The sequence below is a fragment of the Thunnus thynnus genome, chromosome 13 (genome assembly GCF_963924715.1).
Source record: "Thunnus thynnus chromosome 13, fThuThy2.1, whole genome shotgun sequence".
NCBI lineage: Eukaryota > Metazoa > Chordata > Actinopteri > Scombriformes > Scombridae > Thunnus > Thunnus thynnus.
In genome coordinates this window covers 13,140,947-13,155,498 of record NC_089529.1, presented here as the reverse complement: position 1 = coordinate 13,155,498, position 14,552 = coordinate 13,140,947, and the positions used below count along the sequence as shown (strand labels likewise).

Below are 14,552 nucleotides of genomic sequence, written 5' to 3'. Positions count from 1 at the left end.
ATCTGCATTTAAAAGATGTGGACAGATATGGTATATACCAGTGTGTTCTGGTGTTTTCTAAATTACATTAACTGGCCCAAGACGTTGCTATGATCACATGTTAGCACTAAGAGACACATTTTGGCTGATTGGTTATTTGGAGTAATTATTGTATGATTTGTTTTAAAAATATGAGTTATTCTACATACACTGTGTCTTCATGCCTATATGCCTACAATATTATATACTGTATGTTTTTTGTCTCAGGTACAGCCAGTTAAATCCCTTGTGTTTCTCTCTGGCCTACACTGGTGTCCTTGTGAAGCAAAGGAAGTCACAGCAACAACAGTCCTCTAAATGTGAGGTTGTCCCAGAGAGAGACTCCTCTCACTCCGGTCTTAGGGATTATGTGATGGCTGCACACAAAGACAGGAACAAAAAGGAGGGTGAGGGAAATGACACACATTTTGAAATATGTGAAGAAAAGTTATTATCTTGTCTGTCTTTCATCACTTGTCTTCTCCCTTTTTTTCAGAAGTTAGAGTTGATGACTCCGCCGCAGATAAGAGGGAGAGGGAGGGAGAGGACTCCTCTCAGTCTGTTGAACAGCAGGTTCAGATTCAGAAACGCACTTCTGCCTTGCTGCTGGACACACTTAACCACGCTGCTTCACATCTTCGAAGGGCCATGGTACCATACACACATACACAGACATACACTCATGCACAAGTACACAAATACTGACATATAATATACATTTAGACTTGTTAACTGTAGGTATCATTGTATGAAAACCTGTCTCAGTGTGTTTATTCTGTTGTTCAGTCATAATCTGGACATATGTTCTGTATGTGCTGATTTTATTTTCTTAAATTGTGTGTACTTTATTGTATTGTATGTATCTATTATTAATCTTTTTCAGGTGTTGGCCCACCGTGGCAGCCACTGGACCAATCTGCAGACTGTGTGTCAGACTATGTGGGATCAAAGCTACAGACTTGCTATATTAGTACAGAGAGCTGATCAGGTTAAACCTCCCTTCCTACTTACAACAGACCAGCTGCACACCACTTTCACCCCGCTACTTGTGCTGTCTACTGACCTAATCATGGACATGCTGAACAAGCTAGGGGTAAGTGCCACTTACAGTTATATGAACACAGATAGCTGCTTGTAAAAAACTTAACTCAAGACAAAAATATTCCAGACAAGACCTCTACATTGCAAAGTGTGTTGCAATCTATAGGCTGCCACTGATTGCTATGTTCACTAAAGTCTGCATCTTGTCATCTGCGTAAAAAAAGTGAAATATGACACAGTCCAGTTTTTTAGTTTCGTCTTTCTTTTTGTTGTCCCTTCTAGCTGTGGAGTTTGTATGACAGTGACTTCACTGAGGAGGAGCTAGAGTCAAGTCTCCACTTCTCAGCCTCATTGGATGACAGCACACGGGTGGACCTGCGTTGGGTCCGCACCTTGGTGTTGCACACTCTGGAGCGGCTCCATGACAGTGGCAAATGGGAAAATCTGGCCCACTTTGCCTTACTTTTCAACTCATACACACGGTGATAAGGAACATTTTTTATTTCTATAAAGCACTAATTATAGTGATATCATAAAACTACAGGGACAGCATGTATGTAATTATGAATAGGTTTAAATAGTAACATTCAAAAGAGACAGAGCTGAATAATGATGAGTGACAGGTTCATCTCATTAAATGGAATTTAAGTTGGGCTTTTCAATTTTATGACTTTATTAGAGAAGAAAAGGAAAGAACAAAAACATGCAGTTGGTATGAGAAGCCATGAAAAGACAGCACATACTCACATTAGTATAATATACAGAAATCATTCAAGACACATTAAATGAATCTCTCAGGTTAAGGACTTAAAATTGTCATATTTTGCTCATTAACCTGAAAACCTAAAATCAGACTGTAAATCTGAATCAAAGAGTCACGTAGGGCACTATTGCAATGTACATGCCAAGTGTTGTGTGTATGTGTGTGTGAGTGCGTGTGTATGTCTATTGCAGGGAGCGTTATGCCTTGATAGTAACTCCCCTACTAGTCCATGCTCAGAGGAGGCTGCTTGAAAGGATTAGCTCTTTTGGAGGGCCTGCAGTTCCACAACCACACCATGCCAAGTCACAGAGGGCCAATGGCAAGGAGGTAGCACATACGTTCACACACAAACATGTTCAAGCAGTGTATGATTTTAGAAATAATAAATACTAAATTCCAAATCTTCCCAATCTGTATTTGTATAAATGTGGTGCTGCCTTTTCAGGTAACTTACAGGAGCTATGCAGGCTGCCAGCTGCTCAGCGGGTGGACCCCTCACACTGCACTGCAACCTTTGAGCCGCAAAAAAGCACCACTCACAAACCTTAATCCGCAAGACTCAACTGAGCTTAAAGGTTTGAGCACCTAGTTTCAGATGTCAAATATCAAATAACATCAGAATGGTGGAAGATACTAGATGAAGAGAAATAATATGAGATATTATGGTATAAATTGAGCAAACTCAAATAGAGCAAAACATGCAAAGATCAAAGGGTGGGCGAGTGTGTTTATATGTATGTTTTCCGTGCATATATGTTCTCTGTATAAGGTGCAGAGATGCAGCACTCCATGTCCCTTGTGTGCGTTCCTCTGGATGTGGAAGACACACTGTGCTGTTACCGTCAAGCTCTTGAGAGAAGACCGCATTGTCTTCAGGTGTTCCAGAATAGCCGCTCATTACTGCTGCGGCTTCTGGCATACACACAGTCTTGTGAGTTCAGTGTCAATAGAGTGCACACACACACACACACACACACACACAAGTAGTGAGACAGTAACTGTTTGAAACTCACAATGTTTTCACTGTGTGTGTCTCTCTCCAGGCTTTGCAGCACAGCGGCACTGTCAGAGCAGAAGTCTCAGCCATTCTGCAAGCCTGGTTGATTTCAGTCCCATGGTTATGCCAACTCCAAACATCCAACCTCGCGATCTGATGGAGGAGGACTACAGTAGTCCAAATGCTCTCTACAGCCTCCCTGTCAGCCCTGACCATATGCCCACTGTCATTGCTGCATACTCCACATCAATTAGTAAGAACAAAAAATACAACCAAACTAAATGACAAGATAGTATGGAATATCTGGATGAAGTATTACTGTCAGGGATTCAAAGATCTTACTTTTCCTTCCTATCTCCATCCAACTTTTCTTCAGAGTATCTCCAAGCCAACAGCCACGACTCCCTCAGAGTTTTGGCACTGCATGAAATGGGAAACCTGCAGTTCTATAACGGAAACACACGGTAGGAAATCTGTTTTACCTCCAGAGCATGTGTGTGTGTGTTGAAGCAAGTCTACAGCCTGTTATTGTATGCATTTTTACCTTTAAGTTATAGAGCAACAAACCAAGATAAACAGATGGAATTTCCTTACATTCTCACAATCTCTTTTATCTCCAGGGCAGCACACTCTTACTGGAGCAAAGCTGTAGATTCTGCCTTACAGAACTCAGGTGTGGTAGAGAAATGGGATGGTGTGTCCTTTGGTGGTGGCACCATGCAACAAACCCTGAAACAGGCTGGCATTTGGGGATGTCTGCAGGCTGCTGGGCTCACTGCTAAGATTGCACAGTAGGTTCCAGTGAGGTTCATCATTGATTTGATGTGCTTTTTTGTGTGTGTTGCATTCATACATATGACTATAAAACCCACTTTCTCCTGAGGGATGTGTTTTGATCTACAGGCATATCTTAACTTCTGATATCAGCCAGCGGACCAAATACTGTCTCTTGTCTGCTCACCTCTTTAAGGTAATACTTACAGGAGATTTTAATATCTCTCCTAACAAACATGATTTTTACTTTTGTCGCTGAACGTACTATTGAGGAAATGATGACAGGAGGTGTTTTTGCTCCTGTGAGTGTATACTGTATATTCTATTGTGTGTATGCATTCATTTGGATATGCTTGTGTGCATGACCCACTTCCCTAGTGTGTGCTGTGTTGCTCCCTGGCTCAGCCCCAGGCCGACCTCCAGTACGCTTCCCACAGCATTGGAGATGAACTGCTCCCTGGAGTCGACCTTTTCTCTGAACCCCACAGGGTTCACCTCGGCACCACCGTAACCAGCCTGAACTTCATCTGCCACTGGCTTTTCATCACAGGCTATCAAATCACGGTATACACATAAACACATGTAGTTAAGCCAAGTTCTTATTTGTCTGTCTCTCTGTCTTCATTTTGAACTGCAATGCTCAAGATAAATAATTGACTTAGTGTTACATTATGTTTGTAATTTCAGCTTCTGCCCATGCTGGCCCTTTACCAGTATTTTGTGGGGACTGTGTGCAGGGATGTGCAACGCTCTGTTGAGGGCAAAATACTTAAGGTCAGCATTTGTGCTGTCTTATACACACATGTAAATGTTTTTCCTCTTTTACCTCTGGTAGAGTTTTTGATCTGGGTTGGTGTTTTCTGCAGATCCGAGCTCTTACTGAACTGTGTCTGTTCACTGAAGCTGTAAACGAGGCAGTTCAGGTCGCACAAGGAACAGGGGTTCGTCTGCCTAATGGATACTACATCAACCAAGACAATCTCCAAGTATGAACACATGCATATGTTCACCCTTTAGTTTCTCTAACCCTGTTTAAACTGGTACTGTAAGAATTGCATCTGGCTATTTTTGACAGTATGTACACCTTTAGTTAAGATTTAGACCTTGTAGATCTGAATCTTTCATGCAATATGTGGAATATGGTTATGTGTCTTCCACTGTCTTGGAGAGGTAAGACAGACTGGACTGTATTTCTGGATTTGTCGCCTTCATCTGCACAGTATTGCAAATATTGTCATAGTGTTTGTTTATACATGCCATAATTTAAGCAGCTATTGCAGATTCACTGCTGTAAACAGTTCTAATACATTGCGCTTGTTGTGCAGCCTCTGAAGACATTCCACTGCAGCAAGTCTCTCTTGGACAATGCTGAGGTACTTTTTATAGAGAATTTCTCAAGTTTTCTGAAGAAAATCAGGGGTCATTTCACCAGTAATTCTGTGAAATATACTAATTTAACAAAAAGATTTTCCCAAAAAGATGCTCACTAAATTTGGATTTCTTGTGTATATGGTGCTTGGTGGTTAGGCTTTGGAAGAACTTGTGAACTATGACATTGCTCCAGAGGTTGGCACGCTATATGGATCCACATTGTGCCTGCGATTCAACCTTGCTCGTATTCAACTAGTCCTGGCTCTCAGTAGCACTGTACATGGTCCTCCTCTGCCAGGTCTGTAAACAAGAGTACTTTCTTCTCTCTGTTATTATATGTTGCCATTATTATTTGGATCATGTGACATCTCTCATTGAAGTGATGAATCTCCAGATATCTAGCATCCAAAAGGTCTGCTTTTTCTTAAGATAAACATGCCACTACTTTACCCACCTCTAATCTCACAGGGCTAAATGAGATTCTGTCACTGGCCTTTAGAACTAACCCTCTTCCATTACATACATAATTTTCATCATACTGTGCTGTATTTGTGTACTAAAGCTGTAACATTCACTTTAATTTCAACTAATTTGATTTAATTCTAAATGACTCACTGTGGATCACACATCTTTTTATGCATAGAGTGGGAATATCTTTCAGATTCTGTCGAAGGAGAAGCTTGTGCCAGCATAAGAAGTTGTTCAGTGAACTCAGAACACCATGAACAGGACAGACTGGAGTCTGAGGGCTCTTGCCTAAAGACCGAGGAGCCAAAAGTACTGGCTCTTGATTCACAGAAGAAGAAGCTCACTCCAGGAAGGATTAAGGTAAGACTTCTAGGGGATTTTTCAATCGACGTTTACTTCAGGGATTTGTCACTTAATTTCCGCTTTGGACGGTTTTAATCTTGGCACCTCGGCAGCTTGTTTCTGTCAATTTGCCTATATCTGTCATCTCCTCTGTTGTAGTTCCTTTTGCTAGAAGCAGCATCCTCCTTGTTGCGCTCCATTTCACAGAAGCTCACATCTCAGTCCTGTAGCGAAACTGAGAACCTGGAATTGGCAATAGAGTCCAATCTTCTAAAGGCCAGCCTCTACCTGCAACAAGGACATGCTGCACTTAGGTACAACAACTTTATGCATCCGTACTGTTTGTGTTCACATGTTTATTTTGTATATCCTAATTATCCTATCCATTTTAACATCCTCCTTTAGTTCTGAAATGGCAGTTTCATCATTGGTGCTGCTGCAGGCATCTCCTTTAATGGTGAGGGGGTCCATACCTGGCTCTGAGAAACTTGTGTCTGAGTTCTCACATGCCAGGGCTGGAAGTGAACAGGTAGCATGTTTATATGAATAAGTTTGGGAGAAAATGCTGAATCACATCAGTCAATTTTTGTACAAAACTCATGCATATGAAATCCCTTTCTGTGTAGGCTACTGTGTTGCAAATAGAATAACATTAACAACCAACAGAACCACCAGCAACAAAAATGCTCACACCAAAAACATAAATGTAGTCATGATATGATATTCTTCTGCCTATATCCATTGGTTCTGATAATGAGGCTATTGGAAAAGGCACAAACTTAACCCTTTAACCTAAAGTTCAGTATAGTGTGAATGGATTGCAGGATTAAAATCATATATTTCATGTCCATTTGATAATCCACCTGATAGTGGTTGTGCCTGTCAATTTATCTCAGTGTCTTTTAGCAGCTGAAATATGACAATACGTAACTATATGTGTTATATCCTGTCTACAGGGTACTAAAGATTGCAGTCTGTCAAGTCCGTTGCATGGAGACTGTTCCAGAGCAGTTGAGGCCAATGAGAGAATTGGAATTGCTCTGTGGCTACGTTGCCGCCTGGCTCTGTTCCGTAGCCTGGCTGCACAGATCCCTGATGCTACTGCCCTTACCCCAGGTCTGGTCATGTGTTTTGCTTCTCTCTCTATGCACAGACTAGTACTGGATGTACATTTGAAAAACACACGGAGGAGTATTTCACCTTGTTTGTTTACATTGTTTTACATACATAAGAAGGCTCAATATATTGTGCACACTAGTGTAAAGTGTCACCACAAGATTTGACCATTACAAAATTGAAGAGTGCAAGTATGCTCAGCACTTAAAATGGTTAACTAATGGAATAAAACTATTTTCCATTATCTGCATATAGGTAAATGATAGAATGATGAATATTAGATTTTGAATTAGTATCTGTGTGCATATAACTGTGTGTATGTGGGGATTGTCTTTAAAAGGTAAGAACATTAATCAGGGAGCAACTCGGATGTTACAAGAGGGTCTTGATGAATGTGCCCTATGGGGAGACCTTGACATTCAAGCCCTGTTGATGGTCGAAGGTGCGGAATTGGAGGAACAGAGAGGCAAGACTGATGACAGCATGGCACTACTGCAGGTACCAACAGAGACATTATTACATCCAAAGAATGGTAACAATAATGTAAGGGTACATTTAGTATAACTGACTGAAACACATATGCCTTTTCGCATATGTGTAAAGGACATTGACCTGTCATTTGGTTCCTTTCATGTATAAATGTCCTTTGATATTGAGCATATAATGGATTCATTTTGAAAATGAGGAACATGTGATTTTGAAACAAAATTTCATACTGAGCTAGCCAGGATTCGAACCTAGAATCTTCTGATCCGAAGTCAGACGCGTTGTCCATTGCGCCACTAGCCCTACAGAGAGTGAGAAAATATGGGGCCTCAAACAGGGAAATATGCATGAGCTGTCCAGTTTAAAGTTTTGTGAAATGGAACGGAGGCTGGACACAATGAAAGCACCAAGGTAAAACAGTAACCCTTCCAGCTACTGCCGTGACCCGGATTCGAACCGGGGTTGCTGTGGCCACAACGCAGAGTACTAACCACTATACGATCACGGCCACGCTTCTTTCTTATTACTTTGTTGTTGTAGTTAAATGTTTGGAGCTTAGTATTACTCTTACATCTTTATAGGTTTCCTTGAATCTCTTGATCACAAAAGACAGTCAAGTTCCAATGATGGTTTACCTTGTACTGTGACTTTTTTCCTTCAGGGTCAGATTTGGAACTTTCAGTCGAGATGAAAAGCATTGAAGATTCAAACCACAGAGGCCTAATGATTTCTTTGAATCTGAAGGGTTGACATGTCTTTTTGCACATGCTTAAGCAGCATTTATCTACCATTTGGCTCTTCTCGTGCGTAAATGTCCTTTGATAATCGGCGTGTGGTGGATTGGTGTGGGAAATACAGAAGATGTGGGTTTTTTTTGTTTGAAGCTAAAGTTGATACCGAGCTAGCCAGGAGTCGAACCTAGAATCTTCTGATCCGTAGTCAGACGCGTTATCCATTGCGCCACTAGCCCTACAGAGAGTGAGAAAATATAGGGCCTCAAACAGGTAAATATGCATGAGCTGTCCAGTTTAAAGTTTTGTCAAATGGAACGGAGGATGGACTAAATGAAAGCACCAAGGTAAAACAGTAACCCTTCCAGCTACTGCCGTGACCCGGATTCGAACCGGGGTTGCTGCGGCCACAACGCAGAGTACTAACCACTATACGATCACGGCCACGCTTCTTTCTTATTACTTTGTTGTTGTAGTTAAATGTTTGGAGCTTAGTATTACTCTTACATCTTTATGGGTTTCCTTGAATCTTTTGATCACAAAAGACAGTCAAGTTCCAATGATGGTTTACCTTGTACTGTGACTTTTTTCCTTCAGGGTCAGATTTGGAACTTTCAGTCGAGATGAAAAGCATTGAAGATTCAAACCACAGAGGCCTAATGATTTCTTTGAATCTGAAGGGTTGACATGTCTTTTTGCACATGCTTAAGCAGCATTTATCTACCATTTGGCTCTTCTCGTGCGTAAATGTCCTTTGATAATCGGCGTGTGGTGGATTGGTGTGGGAAATACAGAAGATGTGGGGTTTTTTTGTTTGAAGCTAAAGTTGATACCGAGCTAGCCAGGAGTCGAACCTAGAATGGATAACCCAGACGCGTTATCCATTGCGCCACTAGCCCTACAGAGAGTGAGAAAATATGGGGCCTCAAACAGGGAAATATGCATGAGCTGTCCAGTTTAAAGTTTTGTCAAATGGAACGGAGGATGGACTAAATGAAAGCACCAAGGTAAAACATTAACCCTTCCAGCTACTGCTGTGACCCGGATTCGAACCGGGGTTGCTGCGGCCACAACGCAGAGTACTAACCACTATACGATCACGGCCACGCTTCTTTCTTATTACTTTGTTGTTGTAGTTAAATGTTTGGAGCTTAGTATTACTCTTACATCTTTATGGGTTTCCTTGAATCTTTTGATCACAAAAGACAGTCAAGTTCCAATGATGGTTTACCTTGTACTGTGACTTTTTTCCTTCAGGGTCAGATTTGGAACTTTCAGTCGAGATGAAAAGCATTGAAGATTCAAACCACAGAGGCCTAATGATTTCTTTGAATCTGAAGGGTTGACATGTCTTTTTGCACATGCTTAAGCAGCATTTATCTACCATTTGGCTCTTCTCGTGCGTAAATGTCCTTTGATAATCGGCGTGTGGTGTATTGGTGTGGGAAATACAGAAGATGTGGGGTTTTTTTGTTTGAAGCTAAAGTTGATACCGAGCTAGCCAGGAGTCGAACCTAGAATGGATAACCCAGACGCGTTATCCATTGCGCCACTAGCCCTACAGAGAGTGAGAAAATATGGGGCCTCAAACAGGGAAATATGCATGAGCTGTCCAGTTTAAAGTTTTGTCAAATGGAACGGAGGATGAACTAAATGAAAGCACCAGGGTAAAACAGTAACCCTTCCAGCTACTGCCGTGACCCGGATTCGAACCGGGGTTGCTGCGGCCACAACGCAGAGTACTAACCACTATACGATCACGGCCACGCTTCTTTCTTATTACTTTGTTGTTGTAGTTAAATGTTTGGAGCTTAGTATTACTCTTACATCTTTATGGGTTTCCTTGAATCTTTTGATCACAAAAGACAGTCAAGTTCCAATGATGGTTTACCTTGTACTGTGACTTTTTTCCTTCAGGGTCAGATTTGGAACTTTCAGTCGAGATGAAAAGCATTGATCATTGAAACCACAGAGGCCTAATGATTTCTTTGAATCTGAAGGGTTGACATGTCTTTTTGCACATGCTTAAGCAGCATTTATCTACCATTTGGCTCTTCTCGTGCGTAAATGTCCTTTGATAATCGGCGTGTGGTGGATTGGTGTGGGAAATACAGAAGATGTAGATTTTTTTTGTTTGAAACTAAAGTTGATACCGAGCTAGCCAGGAGTCGAACCTAGAATCTTCTGATCCGTAGTCAGACGCGTTATCCATTGCGCCACTAGCCCTACAGAGAGTGAGAAAATATGGGGCCTCAAACAGGGAAATATGCATGAGCTGTCCAGTTTAAAGTTTTGTCAAATGGAACGGAGGATGGACTAAATGAAAGCACCAAGGTAAAACAGTAACCCTTCCAGCTATTGCCGTGACCCGGATTCGAACCGGGGTTGCTGCGGCCACAACGCAGAGTACTAACCACTATACGATCACAGCCACGAGGCCTTCAAATTACTGTGTTGTTGTAGTTAAATGTTTGGAGCTTAGTATTACTCTTACATCTTTATGGGTTTCCTTGAATCTTTTGATCACAAAAGACAGTCAAGTTCCAATGATGGTTTACCTTGTACTGTGACTTTTTTCCTTCAGGGTCAGATTTGGAACTTTCAGTCGAGATGAAAAGCATTGAAGATTCAAACCACAGAGGCCTAATGATTTCTTTGAATCTGAAGGGTTGACATTTCTTTTTGCACATGCTTAAGCAGCATTTATCTACCATTTGGCTCTTCTCGTGCGTAAATGTCCTTTGATAATCGGCGTGTGGTGGATTGGTGTGGGAAATACAGAAGATGTGGATTTCTTTTGTTTGAAGCTAAAGTTGATACCGAGCTAGCCAGGAGTCGAACCTAGAATCTTCTGATCCGTAGTCAGACGCGTTATCCATTGCGCCACTAGCCCTACAGAGAGTGAGAAAATATGGGGCCTCAAACAGGGAAATATGCATGAGCTGTCCAGTTTAAAGTTTTGTCAAATGGAACGGAGGATGGACTAAATGAAAGCACCAAGGTAAAACAGTAACCCTTCCAGCTACTGCCGTGACCCGGATTCGAACCGGGGTTGCTGCGGCCACAACGCAGAGTACTAACCACTATACGATCACGGCCACGAGGCCTTCAAATTACTGTGTTGTTGTAGTTAAATGTTTGGAGCTTAGTATTACTCTTACATCTTTATGGGTTTCCTTGAATCTTTTGATCACAAAAGACAGTCAAGTTCCAATGATGGTTTACCTTGTACTGTGACTTTTTTCCTTCAGGGTCAGATTTGGAACTTTCAGTCGAGATGAAAAGCATTGAAGATTCAAACCACAGAGGCCTAATGATTTCTTTGAATCTGAAGGGTTGACATGTCTTTTTGCACATGCTTAAGCAGCATTTGTCTACCATTTGGCTCTTCTCGTGCGTAAATGTCCTTTGATAATCGGCGTGTGGTGGATTGGTGTGGGAAATACAGAAGATGTGGGTTTTTTTTGTTTGAAGCTAAAGTTGATACCGAGCTAGCCAGGAGTCGAACCTAGAATCTTCTGATCCGTAGTCAGACGCGTTATCCATTGCGCCACTAGCCCTACAGAGAGTGAGAAAATATGGGGCCTCAAACAGGGAAATATGCATGAGCTGTCCAGTTTAAAGTTTTGTCAAATGGAACGGAGGATGGACTAAATGAAAGCACCAAGGTAAAACAGTAACCCTTCCAGCTACTGCCGTGACCCGGATTCGAACCGGGGTTGCTGCGGCCACAACGCAGAGTACTAACCACTATACGATCACGGCCACGAGGCCTTCAAATTACTGTGTTGTTGTAGTTAAATGTTTGGAGCTTAGTATTACTCTTACATCTTTATGGGTTTCCTTGAATCTTTTGATCACAAAAGACAGTCAAGTTCCAATGATGGTTTACCTTGTACTGTGACTTTTTTCCTTCAGGGTCAGATTTGGAACTTTCAGTCGAGATGAAAAGCATTGAAGATTCAAACCACAGAGGCCTAATGATTTCTTTGAATCTGAAGGGTTGACATGTCTTTTTGCACATGCTTAAGCAGCATTTGTCTACCATTTGGCTCTTCTCGTGCGTAAATGTCCTTTGATAATCGGCGTGTGGTGGATTGGTGTGGGAAATACAGAAGATGTGGATTTTTTTTGTTTGAAGCTAAAGTTGATACCGAGCTAGCCAGGAGTCGAACCTAGAATCTTCTGATCCGTAGTCAGACGCTTTATCCATTGCGCCACTAGCCCTACAGAGAGTGAGAAAATATGGGGCCTCAAACAGGGAAATATGCATGAGCTGTCCAGTTTAAAGTTTTGTCAAATGGAACGGAGGATGGACTAAATGAAAGCACCAAGGTAAAACAGTAACCCTTCCAGCTACTGCCGTGACCCGGATTCGAACCGGGGTTGCTGCGGCCACAACGCAGAGTACTAACCACTATACGATCACGGCCACGCTTCTTTCTTATTACTTTGTTGTTGTAGTTAAATGTTTGGAGCTTAGTATTACTCTTACATCTTTATGGGTTTCCTTGAATCTTTTGATCACAAAAGACAGTCAAGTTCCAATGATGGTTTACCTTGTACTGTGACTTTTTTCCTTCAGGGTCAGATTTGGAACTTTCAGTCGAGATGAAAAGCATTGATCATTGAAACCACAGAGGCCTAATGATTTCTTTGAATCTGAAGGGTTGACATGTCTTTTTGCACATGCTTAAGCAGCATTTGTCTACCATTTGGCTCTTCTCGTGCGTAAATGTCCTTTGATAATCGGCGTGTGGTGGATTGGTGTGGGAAATACAGAAGATGTGGATTTTTTTTGTTTGAAGCTAAAGTTGATACCGAGCTAGCCAGGAGTCGAACCTAGAATGGATAACCCAGACGCGTTATCCATTGCGCCACTAGCCCTACAGAGAGTGAGAAAATATGGGGCCTCAAACAGGGAAATATGCATGAGCTGTCCAGTTTAAAGTTTTGTCAAATGGAACGGAGGATGGACTAAATGAAAGCACCAAGGTAAAACAGTAACCCTTCCAGCTACTGCCGTGACCCGGATTCGAACCGGGGTTGCTGCGGCCACAACGCAGAGTACTAACCACTATACGATCACAGCCACGCTTCTTTCTTATTACTTTGTTGTTGTAGTTAAATGTTTGGAGCTTAGTATTACTCTTACATCTTTATGGGTTTCCTTGAATCTTTTGATCACAAAAGACAGTCAAGTTCCAATGATGGTTTACCTTGTACTGTGACTTTTTTCCTTCAGGGTCAGATTTGGAACTTTCAGTCGAGATGAGAAGCATTGAAGATTCAAACCACAGAGGCCTAATGATTTCTTTGAATCTGAAGGGTTGACATGTCTTTTTGCACATGCTTAAGCAGCATTTATCTACCATTTGGCTCTTCTCGTGCGTAAATGTCCTTTGATAATCGGCGTGTGGTGGATTGGTGTGGGAAATACAGAAGATGTGGGGTTTTTTTGTTTGAAGCTAAAGTTGATACCGAGCTAGCCAGGAGTCGAACCTAGAATGGATAACCCAGACGCGTTATCCATTGCGCCACTAGCCCTACAGAGAGTGAGAAAATATGGGGCCTCAAACAGGGAAATATGCATGAGCTGTCCAGTTTAAAGTTTTGTCAAATGGAACGGAGGATGGACTAAATGAAAGCACCAAGGTAAAACATTAACCCTTCCAGCTACTGCTGTGACCCGGATTCGAACCGGGGTTGCTGCGGCCACAACGCAGAGTACTAACCACTATACGATCACGGCCACGCTTCTTTCTTATTACTTTGTTGTTGTAGTTAAATGTTTGGAGCTTAGTATTACTCTTACATCTTTATGGGTTTCCTTGAATCTTTTGATCACAAAAGACAGTCAAGTTCCAATGATGGTTTACCTTGTACTGTGACTTTTTTCCTTCAGGGTCAGATTTGGAACTTTCAGTCGAGATGAAAAGCATTGAAGATTTAAACCACAGAGGCCTAATGATTTCTTTGAATCTGAAGGGTTGACATGTCTTTTTGCACATGCTTAAGCAGCATTTGTCTACCATTTGGCTCTTCTCGTGCGTAAATGTCCTTTGATAATCGGCGTGTGGTGGATTGGTGTGGGAAATACAGAAGATGTGGATTTTTTTTGTTTGAAGCTAAAGTTGATACCGAGCTAGCCAGGAGTCGAACCTAGAATCTTCTGATCCGTAGTCAGACGCGTTATCCATTGCGCCACTAGCCCTACAGATAGTGAGAAAATATTGGGCCTCAAACAGGGAAATATGCATGAGCTGTCCAGTTTAAAGTTTTGTCAAATGGAACGGAGGATGGACTAAATGAAAGCACCAAGGTAAAACAGTAACCCTTCCAGCTACTGCCGTGACCCGGATTCGAACCGGGGTTGCTGCGGCCACAACGCAGAGTACTAACCACTATACGATCACGGCCACGCTTCTTTCTTATTACTTTGTTG

General features: G+C 41.9%; 1 protein-coding gene and 14 non-coding genes across 21 annotated transcripts in view; 1 reads left to right on the top strand and 14 right to left on the bottom strand.

The window, feature by feature from the left end:
* LOC137195582 (cilia- and flagella-associated protein 54-like) overlaps positions 1 to 14,552 on the top strand; it is a 74,608-nt gene that overhangs the window by 13,081 nt on the left and 46,975 nt on the right. For 4 of the 7 annotated variants that reach the window (XM_067608073.1, XM_067608075.1, XM_067608074.1 and 1 more), the window contains exons 34-54: positions 247 to 425; positions 515 to 669; positions 902 to 1,111; positions 1,342 to 1,541; positions 2,014 to 2,149; positions 2,268 to 2,397; positions 2,592 to 2,753; positions 2,866 to 3,072; positions 3,196 to 3,283; positions 3,440 to 3,610; positions 3,723 to 3,789; positions 3,972 to 4,157; positions 4,281 to 4,367; positions 4,460 to 4,579; positions 4,919 to 4,966; positions 5,121 to 5,262; positions 5,608 to 5,792; positions 5,934 to 6,088; positions 6,180 to 6,303; positions 6,731 to 6,890; positions 7,231 to 7,388. In XM_067608073.1, the coding sequence (XP_067464174.1) occupies positions 247 to 425; positions 515 to 669; positions 902 to 1,111; positions 1,342 to 1,541; positions 2,014 to 2,149; positions 2,268 to 2,397; positions 2,592 to 2,753; positions 2,866 to 3,072; positions 3,196 to 3,283; positions 3,440 to 3,610; positions 3,723 to 3,789; positions 3,972 to 4,157; positions 4,281 to 4,367; positions 4,460 to 4,579; positions 4,919 to 4,966; positions 5,121 to 5,262; positions 5,608 to 5,792; positions 5,934 to 6,088; positions 6,180 to 6,303; positions 6,731 to 6,890; positions 7,231 to 7,388 (3,070 nt within the window). The remainder of the gene's footprint in view (positions 1 to 246; positions 426 to 514; positions 670 to 901; positions 1,112 to 1,341; positions 1,542 to 2,013; positions 2,150 to 2,267; positions 2,398 to 2,591; positions 2,754 to 2,865; positions 3,073 to 3,195; positions 3,284 to 3,439; positions 3,611 to 3,722; positions 3,790 to 3,971; positions 4,158 to 4,280; positions 4,368 to 4,459; positions 4,580 to 4,918; positions 4,967 to 5,120; positions 5,263 to 5,607; positions 5,793 to 5,933; positions 6,089 to 6,179; positions 6,304 to 6,730; positions 6,891 to 7,230; positions 7,389 to 14,552) is intronic. The other 3 variants (XM_067608077.1, XM_067608078.1, XM_067608076.1) reach the window with 3 other exon arrangements.
* Positions 7,607 to 7,679, bottom strand: trnar-ucg (transfer RNA arginine (anticodon UCG)). The gene has a single exon. It is a non-coding gene; the product is annotated as a tRNA-Arg (tRNA).
* trnar-acg (transfer RNA arginine (anticodon ACG)) lies at positions 8,274 to 8,346 on the bottom strand. Its single transcript has one exon. It is a non-coding gene; the product is annotated as a tRNA-Arg (tRNA).
* trnah-gug (transfer RNA histidin (anticodon GUG)) lies at positions 8,480 to 8,551 on the bottom strand. Its single transcript has one exon. It is a non-coding gene; the product is annotated as a tRNA-His (tRNA).
* On the bottom strand, positions 9,800 to 9,871 carry trnah-gug (transfer RNA histidin (anticodon GUG)). Its single transcript has one exon. It is a non-coding gene; the product is annotated as a tRNA-His (tRNA).
* On the bottom strand, positions 10,261 to 10,333 carry trnar-acg (transfer RNA arginine (anticodon ACG)). The gene has a single exon. It is a non-coding gene; the product is annotated as a tRNA-Arg (tRNA).
* Positions 10,467 to 10,538, bottom strand: trnah-gug (transfer RNA histidin (anticodon GUG)). Its single transcript has one exon. It is a non-coding gene; the product is annotated as a tRNA-His (tRNA).
* Positions 10,928 to 11,000, bottom strand: trnar-acg (transfer RNA arginine (anticodon ACG)). The gene has a single exon. It is a non-coding gene; the product is annotated as a tRNA-Arg (tRNA).
* trnah-gug (transfer RNA histidin (anticodon GUG)) lies at positions 11,134 to 11,205 on the bottom strand. The gene has a single exon. It is a non-coding gene; the product is annotated as a tRNA-His (tRNA).
* trnar-acg (transfer RNA arginine (anticodon ACG)) lies at positions 11,595 to 11,667 on the bottom strand. The gene has a single exon. It is a non-coding gene; the product is annotated as a tRNA-Arg (tRNA).
* trnah-gug (transfer RNA histidin (anticodon GUG)) lies at positions 11,801 to 11,872 on the bottom strand. The gene has a single exon. It is a non-coding gene; the product is annotated as a tRNA-His (tRNA).
* Positions 12,468 to 12,539, bottom strand: trnah-gug (transfer RNA histidin (anticodon GUG)). Its single transcript has one exon. It is a non-coding gene; the product is annotated as a tRNA-His (tRNA).
* trnah-gug (transfer RNA histidin (anticodon GUG)) lies at positions 13,128 to 13,199 on the bottom strand. Its single transcript has one exon. It is a non-coding gene; the product is annotated as a tRNA-His (tRNA).
* Positions 14,249 to 14,321, bottom strand: trnar-acg (transfer RNA arginine (anticodon ACG)). Its single transcript has one exon. It is a non-coding gene; the product is annotated as a tRNA-Arg (tRNA).
* trnah-gug (transfer RNA histidin (anticodon GUG)) lies at positions 14,455 to 14,526 on the bottom strand. The gene has a single exon. It is a non-coding gene; the product is annotated as a tRNA-His (tRNA).